The 20,285-nt window shown below is 37.0% G+C and overlaps 1 protein-coding gene across 1 annotated transcript in view; it reads right to left on the bottom strand.

The window, feature by feature from the left end:
* Positions 1-20,285, bottom strand: part of CTNND2 (catenin delta 2) — a 656,025-nt gene that overhangs the window by 516,699 nt on the left and 119,041 nt on the right. The window contains exon 2 of the mRNA XM_017738706.1: positions 15,789-15,922. Within this exon, the coding sequence (XP_017594195.1) occupies positions 15,789-15,922 (134 nt within the window). The remainder of the gene's footprint in view (positions 1-15,788; positions 15,923-20,285) is intronic.

Raw genomic sequence — 20,285 nt, 5'->3', positions numbered from 1 at the left:
GCTGAAGGCCTAACTGACTTGCCTGGACTTACTTTCTGTGACCTGAGGCCCAAGTCACATGGGGAGATGCAAAGTCTCTATGAATTAGCTCTGAATCCTCTGAAGGGAAGGTTCAACCCCCATGAGATAGGAATCTTTGCCATATTAAAGTGTGTAACATCGTTTTCATACCTATTTTGCTCTTCTCCAGATATTCAACCTGACATAAGCAACTGACAGGATAGAAGTGCCTGATCTCCCTGAAGGGACCTTTACTGTCTCTCTTTTTGTACATACACATGCAAGCTGTGTGAAATAAAGGTAAATGCTACTTTTCCAAATTAAAAAAAAAAAAATTAATTAAAAAGCTAAGGCATTGTGAAAAGATGGGATCAGTCATACAAAGTTTGAGAAAAAGGATATCAAATCTAAATGTGAGGCTACCTTTACACTTTTTTTATTAGTAACATGAAGAAAAAGCTATTTATTTATTTATTTCCACATGTTTATCTCTTGCAAGTACTAAGATCTGGTAGAGTTTGAGAATTAATAGCTTGGTGTCTAAAACCTATTTAAAAAGATAGATGACATCTCCAGGGGTGAAATAAACCTAAATCTCACCAAAATCTTCCAGTATTCCACTCTGTGTTAGCTAATTTTCCCCTTTATCCACCAGTTATGTTGTCTGATCTATTTCACTGCTTGCCACTTAATATAAACAGTGAAAAGTGTTGAGATTAGACTTCAATAATCAGCTCTCCTCAGTTTCTATCCTATTTTTAAAGCATTAAAAGCTAAGTAATCACAATGGGGGAAATTTTAAGCCATACTGTCCTTCCTCAAACTGTATTTTCCATTGTCTACATAGAAAAGGTTTAAATTATAATTTCAGTAAAATTGTACATTATCATAGAATCAATACAGAATCACAGAAATTTTGGCTGGAAATCACTTAATCTCACCTCCCACTAAAAATATGATCATTCCCAACACCAGACCAGAATTTATGTAGTTGACTGGAAAAATCAACCTCTCAGCCTTTCTAGTCACCTCTTCAATTGCTACAATAACCTCTTAATGAAGAAAATTTTCCTGTGTCCAGTCTGAACTCCCCAAGCCATCATTTATGGTATTGAACCCTGCTAAACTATATACCCCTACTGAGAAAAGTTTGGTCGGATCATCTTTGTCCCTCCTTTCGATGTTACTGTGAACTAACCTAAGGTCACGACCTTAGCCTCTGCTTCACCTGGCCCAGCTCCCCAAAAATCGCAGCTCCCCATTACTTCATGTGGTCTAGGCCTCCAACCAGTTTAGTATCCTGGACTATTTCTAGTTTCTCAATATCCCCTCTGTATTGGGGGTTACCAAAATGACACTCAGTTGTCCAAGAAGCAGCTCCAAGCTGGGATGGTAACAATTTCCTTCAGTCTGCCAGACATGTTGCTCCTTCCTTCTAATGCAGCTCAGCACATGGTGAGTTTTGTCTGCAGTGAAAAGCACACTGCTGGCTCCCATTCAGCTTGACATTCTTAATGATCACAGTCCTTTTCAGCAGGGCTGTGACTCAGACAGGTGCTTCCCAGCCATGGTGTTATTCCATCTCAGAAGCAGAATTTCAGTCTGCTCTTTTTAAATACATGAGTTTCCTACTGGCTAAGTCCTCAGTTCATTCAAGGTCTTGGAATGATTTAAGACTGAAGCTCAATTTGGCTTTCCAAGCATCACCCTAATTTAGTCTCATTCATAAATTTGCTGAGGGTGCATTCTGTTCAGTTCTGTCACCCAAGTCACTGCAGAATTGAGTAGCAGGAGTCCCAGAATCAACCCCTGAGGTATTTTCACTTCTTACTGTCTGATAGTTGGTCAATTGGTTAGCTGTAATATGGATTACTACTCTTTCAGTACAGTAATCCAGCCAATTTTCAGCCCACTCAACACTCAGCCCATGCTTCCTCAGCTTGCTGTTGACAACAGAGTGGGAGAAGATATCAGAAGCCTTAATAAAGTTACAGTTACACAATATCACATGTGCTCCCCTCATTCACAGTCAAAAAAATGCTGACTGCACTGCAGAAATCTGTGCTCTTTCTAGGCACATTCTTACCCTTCATGTGTCTGGAAACAAGAGGATGTGTTCCATGACCCTCCTGGGGATTGACACTGACCTGACACAGCCCGTGTACCCCTGTACCATTCTCCTTACTTTTGTAAAGACTGCTATAAGGTTAGTCTCCCTTCTAGTTCCCAGGACTTTCCTCTTGAATGACAGCTGCCTTGCAGTCCTATTACTTAAATGAGCTCTTGTCAATCTTGGCATAGAGCCCCAAGAATCTGAATACATCCATTTTCTCTAAACAGTCCTGAACCTGTGCCTCTGCCATGGTATCGTCCCTTGTCTCGGAACAACTGAAAAAAACAAAGAAAATTTCTGCTTTTTCTATGTTGTCCACCATTAGATTGCCTCCAACATTAAACCATGGACCCGCAAATTTCCTGACTTTCCTCTGGAAAATACTTGCAGAACCCTTTTCTGTTACTTTATGCCTTCACATTCAGCTCCAAGTACGCTTTAGCCTTCCTGATTTCAATTTGCTTCCTTCAGAAATAATGAAGGAGAAATTAAAGGCACTATATGAAGCATTACAGCAACATTGCATTCAACTTAAAGATCATAATAAGCCTAAGGTTAGGAAAAAAATTCTATATTCTTTGAAGGAATGGTGTAGGCTTTTTCTTCACTGGCGCAGGGCATCACATTGAAAATTTTATCCAGTAGGGAATGCAGGTGAAAAATTTCTTAGAAGTCTCAGGGAACATTGCAGAAAAAGAAATGAAAACAGGTGAGTTTTTTTCTGCTATAAAGTAACTACTCTGACACTGGGTGGGGAAAAAAAGCATACAGCTGATGATAAACTTTAAATTTACTTTTTAAAGTGAATGGAGTTGAAGTAATCTTCCCCATACCATGCTTTTCAGTAATGAACTGAAACATTTTAAAATTTCCACAGCAATTTATTATCTAAACCAATTAATTTTGAACTCCAAGGAAAAAAGGCAATGTTAGACCACAACTGCAAGGACACACTGATGCCACCATTTGATGACTCTTTCAAGTACATACATAGAAAGCAAATGCTAAAAAATAAACACACCCAACTAGGAAGGTTTATGTCAAGAATATTCAAATTAAGATCAGAATTATTTTAATTTGAGTATCTTGTGCATCTTTGTCAATGTTAATACAATCCTTTTCAGTGTTAACCTGAAGATTTTCACCTTTCTTAAGTCAGTCCATTCAGGCCTCACCACAATCACTGACGACAGTTTAAACAACCTCTATGCCTATTTCTCCATTTTCAAGTAATGAAGATTATTAATGCAGATTAGGGATCAAAAAATTCAACTGAAAAAAAAATCAAATGTAAGTTTCACAACGTGGAAATCTTTACGAATATCTAAAACAGAAGAGAACATAAATTACAGAACAGAATTCTGAACAGAACAGACACAAATTAATATTCTTTTTTTAAAAGACTTTACTTCCCTATATGCATACCTGTGCACTGCTACACTAAAAGGAACCATTGCCTGTATTAAAAAAAAAAAAAAAAAAGGTAAACATTGAGGTGTGTAAGTTAGACCACAGAAAAGGGTGTAGCTGGCCTCATAAAAGTTGTTAACTATACCTATAAATCTTGCATTATAGCCATAGATTAACAGCCTACCTTATTAAATAAAAGACAACAACAACAACAAAAACCTCAAGAAACCCTATATACCATGCAAGCTTAGTGTAAGAAGCCATAAGGTAGCTCTTTGCACAACCACAGATTAATAGAGAGGGAGGAGACAAAGTTGTCAACACAAGAAAATCAGACGCAAAACTGTATGTGGTGGGAAAAACTGAGAAGCATAAACTTCATATGAATCTCACCATAGACAAAAAAGATGAAAAGAGGAGGGAATGCACTTGCTTCTGTTCTGACTAAACTGACAACAACCAGACAGATTTCTTTAAATCCTTTCATTCCCAATGCATACAGGAAACACCATTAGGTATGGCCTTTGCAAACCAAAGTGCACCAAAACTACTGACAGTGTAAATGTTCTCTCTCTCTCTCATGCACAAACAATCTAGCAAAGATTTTAAGTATCGGACAATTTCTCATGCCACATGAGGGAATACAGCTGCATATCTCTCACACACCACTGGTGCAGAAAATACTTTTTCACTTGTTTTTACTTTTAAAAATTTTTGGAATAAACTGTAGTTCACTTTCTAAAATTAAATAGAAAGCACTTAGTGGACTTCTCATCAGCTTTTAAATATTCATGTATTACTAAATAAATAAGTAATTTATTTAAGTTATTAACTTAGCTTAGCTTTTCTGCATTTAGATAGGCATCACTGTGGCATTTGCTATCAATTAATCTATATTTCTGTGTCTGACAGCAAATCTGGCAGGTAAAGAACAGCACCAGCAGCAATGCTAATTCAGAATCAGCAAACAGGCACTGCATCAAACCTCAGTTTTAGTGGCTATCAGATTTATTATAGACTGTGTATTAAGTTCCAACTGTGCAGTCCCTCAGCTGCATTTCAGCTGTGGGGTGCATTTCAGCAAATCCTTACAGACTGCAGTCTGCACACCTATCTACAATGCTTATCAATCCCAACATGCATCACAGTGGGACACCCAGTCCTACTTACAGAGACACAGGTGCTTACCTCCTCTTCTACCTGCTTCCGTAATACATTTGTTGTGCCCATAGGATGAAACTACATTGCTAATTTAATCTCAAGAATTTACTCACTGTTTATATAAGCCTTATAAAGATTATTAGAGAATGTGAAACCAGGAAGTATTTTCTGATTTTTAAAGCTCCAGCACCACATATAGTGCCTATATGTTCAAAGGTTTCAGAATGGTACCCATGCACATGTTGAAGACAGAGCTGTGCCTAACTCCACTCCTGTGGTTGTAGCCATACAGAAAACACAACCTATCCCAGGTTTTTGAATGCCTGAAAGTTTTTAGCTAATAGAACATCTTGGAGCTCTACCATGCAGCTACCTTACTTTGTGGTAAGAATGGGTACTGTTTGGTTGGTCCCTGACACAATTTGTGGTAAACTAACAAACAAAAAACTAATCCAAACAATCATCTATTTTCATAGTACAGGCTACTGAAAACATACAGTAAGAGAAACAGTATCCTCTATTTTCTGTGACCTGGAACAAACAGAACAGCAAAAAATGTGCTGGAACAGGTTTTCTTGTGCAAGCACTGCTTTGTGAAATAAAAATAGGAGTTTAAAAAATAACATTAAAAAAGAGATCATTTAAGGAGTCCATTTCACCCTTCTAAACAAAATTAGTAATCCTGTATTAATTCAAAATTACTAAATTCTGGAATGTCACAGTTTTGAAGATGTTAATTAATTAAACATGATTATGCTACTAGGTGACAGAAGAATGCAGTAGATCTTCCATTTCATCAAACCTACTACAAAGCCGAGAATTTCCAAGTGAATCTGCTGACTTATTATGAAGAATCAACCCTATTTATAGCATCAGATGTACTTACCCTCAAGAGGTCTGTCAACAAAAGCTTCAAATAATGACCTAGATTGACAATGAGCTGAACAAAGACGGGTCTAACCATGTACAGGAAAAATAAAAAAAGGAGGAAAAAAAAATCTGGAACTACTTTGAAAAATGAAAATAATATTTTCCAGGGGTACCAGCTGCAAAACCCAAAGCACTAAGATACTTCAGAAAATAATAATACACTAAAAATATAAACAGGATTTTACCAAGATGTGTTACTCTGCTGGAATCAGACAAGAGGTGAACAAAATATTTACCACTTTCAAGGCAATATACAGTACAAATCGTAAACCTAATTATTCACATCAAGACTCTGAAGATTATGAAATACATAGAACTGAACAGATAAAGTCAGAAAATTTTCTCATTCTACACCTTTTTTTTTTTTTTTCCATTTTTCACTGAAAAAAATCTGTTGAAAATTCCCTAGCAATGCGAACACGAACTACAATTTTTCCTGGAAGAAGAGGCTGGTAATGGTATACAAACAGCTCAATTTAAATCTTATTTACACAGTCAGGCACATAATTGCACTGTGTTACTGTTGGGGTAGATGGATAATCATGACCATGGGATAACACTACAACATGAATTGCAGGTTAGAGTGATGGAATACCACACTAAGCAGCAAAATGTCATTCCAGATTACTCAGATCGTTATGTTGGAGGGCGCTAGAAATCCAAGTAAGGAAAGCTCAACACACAGAGGAACTAGTAATGCGTAAGACATGGGTCTGAAAAATGTAAAGAATAATGCTTTTTGAGAAGTCCAGGAAAAAAAATGTGGCAACTAAAGGAACAGAGATGAAATTTGGGAAGTACAGCTCACATTTTGAAGCAACTAAAGAAATAGTCTATAAGCAGCTATCTGCTCTGTTACAATCCAGACTAAAGAAACTGAGGGAATACTAACAGAAACAGAAGTTTTACTCTTTTTGCTGTCGAGCAGATAACCAGTGACAGGTTTTTCCTTACAAAAGTTGGTGTCACAAGTGATTATTACCCAAAAAGGTAAATTTCTACACAGGAGAAAAAAAGATTTCCAATCACATGTTGGAAAATCAGGGGCCAAAGAGCTGCAACAGATCAAAGACATCCCCACCCCACACAGCCCCTCTACACACTCACTTAGACACCCATAATGAAGGAATGCTCTGAAAAGATAAATAGAGGCTACATGACCTGAAGGCTCAGGGGAGAATAATGGCATGATTGATCACAAACGTTGAAAAGGAAGTCAAACTCATCTCCCTGCCAAGATTGATCACAAACGTTGAAAAGGAAGTCAAACTTGGGGAAACCCAAGGGTGCCTTTGTTTTAGACAAACTGACTGTATCAGTGAAGTATTTCTACTGTTTGCCTAAGTGCCTGCCCCTGAATGAAAGGAATGTAGACCCAGAGCAAAACAAAAGTAGTTTCAGAGGTTAAGCTAGTTAGTTTTAGCTTCTGGTTAAAATAATGTAACTTCTGTATGTACTGGACTTGCTTATAAATTATGATCCTATAACTCTGATCAAGGGTATCTTTTACTCATATAATTGTAATAGGTGCTTAGATTATTGTTTTATGTTTTTCTGCAGAGCCCAGTCATGTCCTTGGCAAGTGACTTTTCCTGCTGTGATTCCACCTACCATGAGTGACTGATAAAGTTCCAATGCAACAGCAGACTCCAGGCAATTGGGCTGAGCTGGGATTCACCTCCTGGGAGACCTGCCTCACTCCCCGGTGGCTGCCAGTCTTGAGCTCCAGCCATGTAGGACAGGTCATGCTACTGGACTCAGAGGGTGATGGAGGAAGGAATATGGTCCCCACTGGGGAGCTTAGCTTGCTGAATAGCTTTATGTAAATTATATGGAACTCTTAATGAACCAAGTAACTCTTTTCTGAAGAGAGTTCTGGCCTTCAGTTGACTTCGACGAACACATTTCCTTCTGGGGACTGGGGGATGCTCCGCATCATGATGCTGAGCCTGTTCTGGATAATTGAATTCCATTTATATAGTATCAATTGTATGGTGCAATTGATGTACTCCTTTAACTGTAATTTCTACTTCAATTGTGATTAGTCCATTGTTGTGCCACTTTCAAATCAAAATCTCCTGTAACTGCAACTAACATCAAATTAATTAAACTTTTTTCTTTATATGAAAGAGTCTTCCACATGTATCCAAAAAAACATGCTCAAAGAGTATTGCACTAATGACAAGGTCTCAAATAAAGTTTAAGCTGATATCACCTCATTTCTACCCCTTAGAAAAAATAAATTCACAGTGAAACCTCTTAAAAAATAAAAGGGAGAAAAAGCTCTTTGGGCCTCAGGACTTGGATTTGCTCTTTGCATAGAAAAAGAAAACTCATTAAGAGTAGCAAGGAACCCCCACAAAAAGTCTGGCTCCACTAGTAAGCATGTTGTAGGTTATCCACCTAAAGCCTTCCTCCAAAATAAAGTAGGTGATGTTTTACCTGAAATGCAATGTTATGAATTATGAATTAAGCAATTAATTTGTCTAGAACTATGAATCTTCAAATTATTTTTTTTTAAAGATAATGTCCTTTACTGCCCTTTTTTCCCTTTACACTGGGAAGATCCTCATCAAAAGCAACTAGAATTCACCAGAAATTTCAGAGATTAACACATTTTCACCTCAGAGAAGGAACAAAGAGAAGTACATGTTCCACATGCTGAAATCAATTTATTGTGTTATTCTAAACTGGTTTATTCTTATAACTCTGTAACTCACAGACTAAGTTAATGTTATTTGGGTAGTAATGTACCCAAATAACATTAAGTCTAATGTTACTACTCTGGGGTAGACTTAAGTTTAAACTCAGTTTAGCATTTGCTGGGTTCTAGTTTCCATGTATGGGGATAAACAGAATTGTAATGTATTTTATCAAAACATAAAATGCATAGAATTCAGCTACTCCTAAAGTAGTTTTACCTAAAAATACAGAAGATTTAAACTACCCACATGAAGGCAAGAGTTTCATTTGGCAGCAAATGCATCAGGAGTAGAAAATAATATTATGTGAGAAAACACAGAGAAACAGATGGGGAAACACAACAGAAGTAGTAAAGTTTTCAAAATTACATAAAAGGAACAAAAATTGCTAAACTAATTACAAAAAGCAAATCTACTTCAAAAATCCCATTTAAAATTTAAGTTTTAAGAGCAAGCTGCATGAAAAGTACTGGCAAGACAACTTAAAGGAAACGGGTCACTGTGGAATCTGGAAAATGCTTTTTAGTGCTGTTTTTGGGGTTTTTTTTCATTTCCCAGGAAGACAGAAGAAATAAAAGTAATCACTAACTGAAGCATTCAGAGTTTTGTCTTTTTAAAGCACTTAATTTTCTCTGTAGAAGAGGTGTGGTGGTTTTGAAAGCCATGGAACTCAAGCCTCAGATATTCTCTGTGCAAAGGGAAATTACTGTCGATGGATATTGCCTAATTCAAGCACAGAAAGAGAAAACTGCCGAAAACAGGTTAGATAGCTAAGTCTCATAAAGATTGTAACTTATTTTTAGAGAAAGAAGTGGGACAGATTTGTGGGGGACACACCCAAAACTTCCATCCCCCTGTACAATTATATAGGCATATTATGTTGAACTTTCCTAATAATGCCAAGTATTACATGAAAGTTGGTTAAATTCATGGCCCAAAGAGTATGTTTACAACAGCCATGCTAAAAAGCCCAATACTTGCAAACAAGTTGACACTTGGTTCCAACTGCCCTTCACCAAAAGGGAAAGCAACTCACTCGACCTCCTATAACCCAGAGCTGCCATCTCATTTTTTCGTATTTCCTACCCACTCAGCTTCCCAGCAGCATTCCCCACACGGCTGCTAAAGTTCGTGTTTGCCAGAACAACAGAGGGAGATGCATCAGAACAGGAAAAGGCACAACTTGACTTGCTTCTTGTAAGTATTTTAAGCTCAGATCTCCCTCTTAAGTGACTTTGAGGTGAAATAAAGACTCTCTTCCACTATGCTGGTTATAAAAGTCAGGTTTAGGAGTGAAAGCACTTTATGTTTAAAAAAGCCCTGATGAATGATACTGGAGAGAAAGTCATCAATGATCTTAAAAAAGTTATAAATGTAATACATTAAAATGTTAGAAATTCAATATACTAAAATTTAAATTCTGTTGGCATTGAGATCAATATTATTACTTTCATAGGGTATCTTTATTCCAAGTTTGAAATTATTCCACTAATGGCAAAAAAATAATCTAAGGCAGAAGAGCTTTTCCATTACCAAAAGTATGTTCATATACTGGCTGCCTGATAAGAAAGGATACTTTGCTTTTCTTTGTGATGGCCTTTCTTAATGCTTTAAATTAGCATTAGACTGAGCTGTTGCTAAGTGGCATTCTATCCAGCTTCTCTGAAATTCGTGGCTTTGAAAGACTAATTTTTCAACATTACTTCAAGTCAAAATAGTATCATATTTAACTCTAATTTTATTCTGATAATTAGCATTTTCTTCCCTCTCTTCAAAGATGGTTTTGCTGGGAGGATATATTGCCTCAATACTCTTCTATCACACTAAATATTCACAGAAACCTTTCCACTCCCAGCTCATTTCAAACCATCCCAAAAATGTTTTGGATTTTCACTACAACCTTTTATCAGTGAAGCAATTTTTAGTTTCTTAATACTGCATCTACTATGGCTACTGTGCCTTTGGCACGAATTAAAGAGATACAGGCTTCTGAACAGGAATAACTATTACTTGTCTAGGTCTCCAGTCTTGTTAACTTCTGTTTCCTGAGAAGCACAACATGAATACACTCAAGGCTGCTCCAAAGAACTGCGTGAAACCTGTCCCAGACTAAATCAGGAACCTGAGAATCTTATAGAGTAGGGTGGATAGTAACTATATTAAATTATTTCCTTCTTCAACAGGCAATGTGATGGCACTCTTCAAAACTTCTCCACTCAGCTTGCCATTTCCAGTAGTGGAGTTGTGCATCTCAAAAGCAATTCCCATCAACCTGAAGATGTATCTGGGAAGCACTAGCTACACTCCAAAGCTTCATATTTCAATATGTTGGTCTGTCCAGCAACTTAGAAGCATGGTATCCACTGTATAGACTAGTGCTACTCTAAGTATATCATACAGCCAGGTCCAGTTCTTGTCTTAAATCAATATATTAATGAAAACAGAAGAGGAATATCTCTCTGGAATATTTTAAAACCCAACTGGAAACAAGGGACTTCTATAACTAAGGAAGTGAGTATATTGACATGCTACTTAAGAGAGATTATGAGACAAATATCTATTGATTGAATATAATTAGCATGGGTTTGAAATAGAGCCCCTAAAACTTTTAAAGGCGGAAACAGAGCTTGCTGTTTGAAGGGAAGCAAGACATGAATATATCATAATTGAACCTATTTAGGAAACCTGCTGAGCACTTGATATTACTAGAGTAATTACTGGTACCCATAAGGCAAGAATGGGGTTTTATTTTGGTGAATATCACATATTACAATATGCAATGCATTATATTAGGGAAAACAGTGCATATGTTATTCTGTAATCAGATTTGGGGGCCCAAAATTTGGATGACTGTATGAAATGTCATGACCTGCTGGTCAGACTAGATGATTTCACATCTCTTCTGGACTTAAGGCCTTAAAAAAAATAGCCTGAATTGAAACATCCATCTAGATATGGGATTTTTTTTCTAAAACTTCAATCATGATATAAAGACACAAGGAACACAATCTGGCAGAGCAAAGAAACCATCTTGGAACTTCTACAGCCATTTCTATCTGCAGTGTTACTTATATGTACCTATATAAGATGTGCATGGCATACATAATCGTTTCCAAAGAGTACTAACACCTGATGTAAAAGTTTACTTAAGTCAGATATATTGCCCTTATTTAATACTGACTTGAATAATAACACTTAGTAATTATTGCCCTGTGATTTTTAATATAGTTTCAAATCACAATTGCCTGACAAACAAGTAACTTTCTAGTGGAAAAACATAGTAAATATTAAAAGCAACATAAGTCATGTTAGGAAAAAACCACATCTTACAAAGCCAAAAAAACCCCAAAGAACCCAACCCAAAAAACCCAAACCAAACCCAAAAGCCACCAGCAACCAAAAAAGCCAAAGACTTCTGTTCTCTCTGGAATCAGCAGTAGGATTTAAAGACCATATTAATCAATACTGATTTGAACGGTGTGAGAAATATTTCGAAAGAATTAGTCTAAATGTTTTTCTTGAGAGGGTGAAATGAAGACAGGCAACTGGAAACAGGTATCTTTATTTGAAATAGGTATGTATAAAAACAGATTCAAAAGAAATATTAAACATTGGCATAAGTTCTTTGCATAAGTTTTCTGAAAGGGAAAGCTGTTCTCTGAAACAGGCTACTACTAAGATGCTAAAGGAATCTAGAGCCACAAAGAAAATAAAAGAGATGTATGGTACTATTTCTGAGTTGAAAATAGCTGTCCATACTTCAAGATGGATCTCACTCGTCGGAAATTACTTTATCTCATGTTTTCCAAGTGTCTCTATAAAAATTAAATCTGCCAAAACAAGCCTCTGCTAGGTCACTACAGTCCTCCTCAGCTTCCAAGGGAGCAGTTTTCTGTATGCCAAGAACCAAAGTACTGTCAACCATATATGTCTGGAGACTTCCAGGAAAAGCATCAGCTTCATTACATATTTACTCAAAAGGCTCCCCAGCAGCTATTTCCACCTTCAAAGGAGCATCATCAATAGCTCTCTTCCCAGGATGTTTTTGAACAAGTGGGCTCAGAAGTCTCTTTTGCAGGTGGAAATTCCCAATCAGAAGCACATCATACTTTTTGCAGAAGTAGCTGAATCTATCACATATATCCTCACAAATTAGATCCCTGATGTCACTTTTTTGTTGAAGAATCTTTCCCATATTTACAGATACAAAAACAGATGACAAAGCACAAAGAAAAACGGCTTTATGTTTTCTAAAATCTGTGAAGCATTGGGCCAAAGGTATATCATAAGAAAGAAAAAAAAATCCTTCTTCATACACTTTATACAGCATGGAAAACTGAAATGATGTGTTTATTGGTCGATTTCTCTTTAAAGAACTTGATACTGTCTAAAAAACCACAAAAAAACAAACAAAAACCAGACCAAAACCCCAAAACAACAGTTTCCATTTTCACAGAAGTTATTTACTGTTCCTCTTCATAAGGACTGCTCAAAAACAGCTAAGTCAAAGGTCACTGCCTGGCATCTCATGGTTTCTTAGACATACAGTGACTGATTCTGATCTTGCCTCCAGCAGTGCCATCTGACCTTAAGAAAGTTAGCAGCAAGGGATAAGAAATGGATTCATGTTCCGTATCTATCACTTCTCAATTGCATCTCTGAAGTCTGAAACCCAGAAGTGAATTAGCATGCTTGTCCAGAGGTAAAACACAAATGAAATGGCCTGTATTTTAAAGCAAGGAGTTCTGCATTTGCATTTCTCAAAATCAACCAAACTCCTCAACAGCAAAATACTTCCGTATTTTCTCTCCTTTTCTGTATTTTCTGGCTCCTATTTCTCTTTTGACAGATATCCTCAGCTTGAAAAGCATGTGGCTAAATCTTCTGATCGAGTCACGCCAATCATGTGTGTCACTTTACATCTGACATATAAAGCACAATTTTTCAACCCAGTAAACTTTTTAGGCCCAATAAATCAGTTCCTCAAAATATGACAGCACAGGCATATGAATTTTTCAAACCAAGCACAACAAAACTTAACATTTTCTGAATAAATCATTTAAGTTTCACATAAGAGATTTAAGTAGAGGAAATAAATACAATATTTATTACTACTTCTCTGTGCCTTTCCTGTATCCTGCCCTCTTCAAAGATTGCAAACAGCTTTTACAGTCATCAGTACCATAAATACCACAGTTTACTCTGTTGCCATCACTCAGCAATAATGTTCTATTCATTTTATGAGAGGTAACACATGATGTTACCCCAAGTGTTCCATGAGAAAAAAATGTAAGAACACCTTTTAAAGCTAAACATCAGCATAGATGAAGAAAATATAATATACTTCATTTGTTGAAAAACACCTTAATTATGATTGATATGTTGAAAAACACCTTAATTTCTCTACATTAGCAGTACTTTTGAACAATTGTGTCTATTTAACTCTAGGTATATTTTTGGCTACAGTCAAAGGGCATATAGAGCAAAATCACATACCAGACAGTAAAGCAACTCATTCCTTCTTCTAAAAAGCAGGTGGCTACCCATTTGAACAGTCAGTTAGAAACTTAACTTCATTTACTCCCATAATGGCGAATCAGTGCAATGTATTTCATCTGTCTGAAGCACAGGATTGTGGCATTACCTAGAATTTTTCCACCAGAACGTTCAATAATGGAAGTGTGTCAAAACACAATGCTGTGGGGAAAAGAAGAAGCCCAAAAGCAGGTTTGGGGTTTGTTGTGGTTTATTATTATTATTAACATTATTATTATTATTATGGCTTGTTTTGGAGCTTAGTACAGTCTTCCAGCTTCAAGGTAAGTCTGACTAGAGATACCTGTCAAGAAAAAAGTTTCCTTAAGAGAACCTGTTACATTTTGGTACCTTGTACCACAATGGTTCAAGACATTATCTTTTTAGTCAGCAGAACCTTAGGTTAGCTGGCTAGGCTCTTCTTGGTGTTAAGTGAATGCAGAACTACTTTATTACAGGCTCCTTTTTGCAGTGGTCCTCAAGAATCAGAAATAACTTTGCTAATATATTCCCACTTGAAACCCTTTTCATCTAGTGGAGTCAGCGCCAATTCCCTCTGGTACTCAATTAATTGATTTATAGGGGTGGGAGGTTCATTTGTGAAACACATAACCAGGTATAAACCAGCAATCCTCACAACACCCAACAACAGAGAAGCTCTTGTCACTGTTGCATACAGTGATTCATATTCCAACAGCAGATATATCATCTCCTATGTATGTAACTTCCCTGTACATTTGCATCAGAGAGTCAAAAACTAAGGCAGGTATTTTTCTACAAAATAATGCAGTGACACAGGCTGAAACACTGGTAACATGCACAAGTAATGTTATTGACTTGGAAGAGAATACAAGCATCTAAACCATGGGCAATTTTCAATTCCAATGATATTTCATAAATCTCAAAACAAAACTCCACATTACAACATTTCTTTCTTGAACTCCTCTTTTCAGAACAGAAAATATGACTAATCTTTAACACCCAAAAGAGAGAACTGGCATATAGCAAAAAACCCAATGAAGACTGATGTCATAATTTTTATAAAATCTCTACAACTCAACAGCCATTACTCCAGTGCTGGTAGATATCATAAGCTGAATTCTTGCGTTAATTTAAATCAAGAAGCAGTGAACGTCTTTGGCAGGGAAAGATCACTACTTTATAATGGGAGAACCAATTCAGACACCTTCATCAAGGAGAAAGCTGCCTAAAAGCAGCAGATTTTAATGTCTCTCTTTGGAATGTTGATGCTGTTGAACCAAACGAGGTAGTGAGAGAGACCAGTTTGAAATATTAACCATCTCCTAATGTACAGAATGGCATTAAAAGCAAAAATTCTGACACTCAGCCCACAAAAGTTTACATTAAAATGTCCAAACCTGTCTTACTAGCATCAAACAGACCATCACACTGAAGACCATTTCTGTGAAAATTTCTAATATTTTGGTTTTAATCATCCAAAACTGAGTGCCTCTATCTATACCCAGTTTTGCCCTGAAATAATCTCACATCAAGTTTTACACAAAAACCTCCAAAAATATGTATATAAATTTTAAATTCCTAGGACTCTTACTAATCCTTTAAAAATTCTACAATAACACATCTTCTCTGCAATTCAGGTATCTATAACTCTTACATGCCACGTATACTCTAACTCCACATGCAGACTGCCAACAATAAAATGAGAGATCTCTGAAAACCACCATCCACAGTAAAGAGTGAAAGTGGAGAATAAAATGAGCAATTCAATTAAATTATGTTAAGGAATGTAGGAAAAGCTTACAGAAGCCTACTAACACTGAAGAAATAGTTAACATTCTTTGCAGTATGTGTTTGTGAACTAAATTATTCAGATACCAGCTATGAAACATTTGTAAAAAAAAACCCATTAAATCATACTATTGTGTTTTCTAGCCACAGATGCATCGCTTGCCTACCTGTTCTTTGACTGAAGCTAGAATGGCAGAGGTTGTCTCAGTTTCAGAGCCATCACCATTGGATGTGTTCAACACAGGACTAAGGGAACTTGTCTTGTCAGAAGACGAGGGCTGGTCTGGAACAGGCATAGTTTCTGCAGTTCATGGAAAAATAAAACAATGAATTTGTTATCATAAACCTGATAAATATCAGAATTGTATACATATAAGTATAATAATACTCACTTAAGGTAAAAATTACAGAACATGCTTCTTTTCTGTAATATAGAATCCATAATGTAGAATATATCACTTATTTAAAACTAAAATTATTTCTGAATTAATTATACCAAAAAAAAAAAAAAAATCTCCCAGTCTACCTCTGAAATATTCACCATCAGTACATTTGGAGAGGATTCAAATAATTTATAGCTGTGATTTTTGTATAGTATTCCAGTGGCAGCACGCAGCATAAAATTACAGCATCATGAAAGTAATGAATCATGAAACGCTTGACAAACAGAAAACCAACAAATGATACATGAGAGAAGTAGAAACCATCTAGTGTTGACTTGCTAACACACATGATTATTTAACATGTATTGTATTTTAAGCCTAGGTAACTTTCATACTCTTTCTTCTAGTCTAGAAGGTGATTTTGAGAACATTTTACCATAGTATTTTTGAGAAAAACAGCACATCAATTGTTAAGCCCTTTTTGAGACCTCTTAGCAAAAAAAGAAAAGAAGAATCTTAGCACTTGAAGGCATTTCTAGCATTTCTTTTTAGAGGGCAAAACAGTGGTGTGACTGTGGAGTGATTTATCTTTCCAAAGGCTAAGCTGTAGGGTAGTGTCTCTGTTTAAAAATCACTATAGGCACATCTCCAGAGGCAGACATGTTGTGCCACATTCCAGAAGTAAAGGAACAGAGAGGCAGCTTGCATGGTTATGCACAGGCACGATAGGATAAAGTCCCATTCATGTGGGAGCTGGCCAGAATTATTCTGTGGAAGAGAAGTGGCCCACAGGCTGCCAGCTGGATGGGCCTCCTAAAGAGCCAGTGGGGATATTCCAAGCACTCATCACTTGCATCTGAAGCAAAACTCCTGCCTTGGCTCTATTCTGCTAAAATATATAATAATAGAGCTTTTCCTGGAAGAAGTGATAAGACTGAAAACAGTAGGAAAGGGCAGCTGGTAAAAGCAAATACAAAATTCAATACCCAGACCAAGCATCCCCTCATTGGTCTGCCATGGAATTAGAGATCTAAAAGAAGGGAAGATGACATTCTATAAAGCTTTGTCTCTGAAGCCACAGTGCTGCCCAAGAACACACATTTAGCCCAGCTGGGTAGCATTTTTCAAAAGCTTTCTAAAGCTCAAGACACTGGCATACATATGCAAGACAAAACCATGAAAACACAGATCATTCATAAAAAAGCCAGTTATTTGTTGAAAGAAAAATATCCCTAAATTTCAGGCTAGGTTAGTTTATATATTGAAGAATGTGATTAAATATAATTTTAATTAACAAAGCTACACATTTTCATACAGCTTATTTTTTGTAAGTAAATCTTACTGAGAATGGTAAATACTGATTCTTTGGCTCCGATAATGTCCTTGCTCCAAACACACACACACACACTATTTGAAGTTAAACTATAAAAACTTGGAGGATATACCTGCCTTCTTCTATCATGAGTACAAGCAGACCATACAAAACTTCCCAGTACCTCAATCTAAAATGACTTTTTGAATTACATTTTCTTGTTTTGTTAAACAAAAGAATTGGCTTCTGTTATAAGAAGTTAACTAGTTTGCGACATACAATTAAACTTGCTACTGTTTTGTAAAGTACCACAGAAAAGACATGTAGGCACACACATATAAATGCTACTTCTGTTACCTTGCTTTCAAACAATCTAGTTGTTTTATTTTCTTAGTAAATTAATAATTAAATTACCATAGTAGAAACAAAAGTAGTTTTCTTTTCGTGTGGCTATTTACCTAAAAAAAAAAAAAAAATACAGATGGCCTAATAATGGATTTTGTAGCCTGATTTTGTAGAGTGACATTTGCAGAAATCACTGTAAATAGTGCAGAAATCACTGCAACACTCCTTGCTATCAACTCCGTAGCCTGTGAAGTCTGCAAGAGACCACGGGCACATGAGTGAGGCTGCCACCCTTGCATACACTCGCTCTAGGTGCTGGGTGCTTCCTGCTCGGGGCAGCTCGCCGCGGGGACACGTGGAACTACAACAGCATGAGGCTCAAAGAACTGCGTCCCGAGACTGGGAAGAAACACCAGGGCTGTGAATGAGGCGCCTGGTGAAATGTTTTCAGGCGCACTGGCTGAGAGCAGCTCCCCTGCTGCATCCTGCTTTCCCTGCAGTGGTGAGGAAGCTTTCTGGGAAAAGCCCCTTTGTCTGCTTAGGTCATCCCCACGCTCCCCCAGGGCTGCCTGACCCCAGGGCGGGGAGGCTCTGCTGAATCGGCTGTTTCATAAACATTCGCCCGAGGAGGTAAAACCCAGCAAAGTAAACGAGACTGGGAGTCCAGAACTACACAAAATGCTTGCCCTAGCACAAACGGTCCAGAACATTTAAAGGGTATTTGAGAGGGACTGAAAGGCTGCATGGCCAACGGGGAAGCTGCTCTGTGACCAAAAAGATGCTACTTGGTATGACAACAACAGTTTTTATGTGAGTTCAAAACAATTCCATCCATGAGAGACAGGCAGCAATTGCCTGCTGCTATTGTCAACTTCTTTTAGGGCTATATTCAACTTCACTAAATTTTAATTTTTAGGCTGTAATTTTTAAAACTCTTTGTTTCCACCAAAGAACACTTCAACAACTGCTTTAGTAATCTACATTTGCAAGGATCAGTTTACATGGAAGAAAATCTGATTACACAATCAACTACTGTCATAAACTGTACTTGCCTCAAATAGGCTCAATATCTCTAACATTCTGCAAACACTGCATGTTTCCATAATTTGCTTGTCTTTTTGTTTTTTTTTTTTTTTTAACATATAGATCTTAAAAGGGGGGGGGGGGGAATATAAGAAAAGGCACGCTGCACATGTCCTCTTCATCTAGAAACAGAGAAATCAAAATAAATGTCTCTGCCATTAAAAGGAATGTTTTGTGCCCCTGTTAAAATATTTCTTCTGGCCAGAGAATGTAATTTCAAATATGTATCTCATGAGTTCAGTTTATACTATGGTTGCTCAAGGGGAAAGAGTGCATCAATAGCACTTAGTAGGCCAGTATCCTTGGATCTACAGCTCTGTGTCATCCAGCTGAACTGTTAACACTAGAGACTATAACAGTTATTTCTTCATTACTTAAATTTGTATGAGAGATACCATACAGAAAGAAAATACAGAATGAGTTTTCACAAGCAACAGAGATGCTACTATACTGAAGGTAGTTAGATTAAAAAAAACCCCACACATGACTCAGCAACATGGATCAGTGTTTTCAACAGCAAACACCAACACAGCAATGGCACATTTGCACACCTATTCAGATATGAACTTTCAATTTAGCTCAGTCTTCAGAATAAGAAATTGGAAATTCTCAGGTTTCAATGGGAATTAAAACTGCCAGTACTGTAGATACAAAAAATATGATTGAAATGAGCCTCTGTGCCCCTAGCCTGCTACCAAGTCTCTAAACAAGGCAGATTTTTTCCTGTCATTCCACATATTTAACACACAGAACCAGTCCTGCACAGCCTCTCTCACTGCTGACTCCCTTAGCCAGCTCCCTCTGCTCCAGGCTCCACTGGCCGTATCAGTAGAAAACTTGCTTTGCTGTTTAATATAACACATGTAAGCTCCCTGTTTCCTGCACAGTTCAGCATGGACACAAAAAAACCGAACAATTCCATCAGCTCTCTTCAAAACAGCATTTTCCCACAGAATGATGATGACCACAGTACCTTTCCTTCTTCTCTGGCTTCCCTAAAAAAGCCACCCCAATTCTTTTCATTTTTCATCATAAAATAAGTTGGCTGATAGCCTTTTAACTCACACTCCCGGGAATTTAACACCAAAAACAAAGGGAAAATTAGAGCGAGTACAAGAAGAAAAATAAAAGCTAAGCAGCTTAACACAGTATACCATAGCTGAGAAACTACTAAAAGTAAATTGGCTACATTTAATTTCCACAACAGCAACACTATTTCCTATCTGTGTCACAAAAACACAGATGAGATTCTGTAAGTCAGAGCATATACACACTCCTGAGAGAACCAAATTAAAATCTTAGACGATCATAGACAGATGAACAGGGAAAATACTACCAGCCTTTTGGGAACATACTGGGAAGTCAGACATAAATAATTCATGGCTTCCCGTATGCCAAAGCGCTGGCAAAATTTTGTCTAGGGTTTGTCCCTTTTTTTTTACCCTGTCTTTCTAAGAGCATCTAAAAACTTTATCTCAATTTAACGAAATAACCCAACAACCCTATAAATCCAAGCAAGACCATCCTCTCCTCACCTGGGC

This window comes from Corvus brachyrhynchos, unplaced genomic scaffold (genome assembly GCF_000691975.1).
Source record: "Corvus brachyrhynchos isolate BGI_N302 unplaced genomic scaffold, ASM69197v1 scaffold23, whole genome shotgun sequence".
Classification (NCBI taxonomy): Eukaryota; Metazoa; Chordata; class Aves; order Passeriformes; family Corvidae; genus Corvus; species Corvus brachyrhynchos.
The sequence above is the reverse complement of the archived record's forward strand: the minus strand, read 5'-3'. Positions and strand labels throughout refer to the sequence as shown.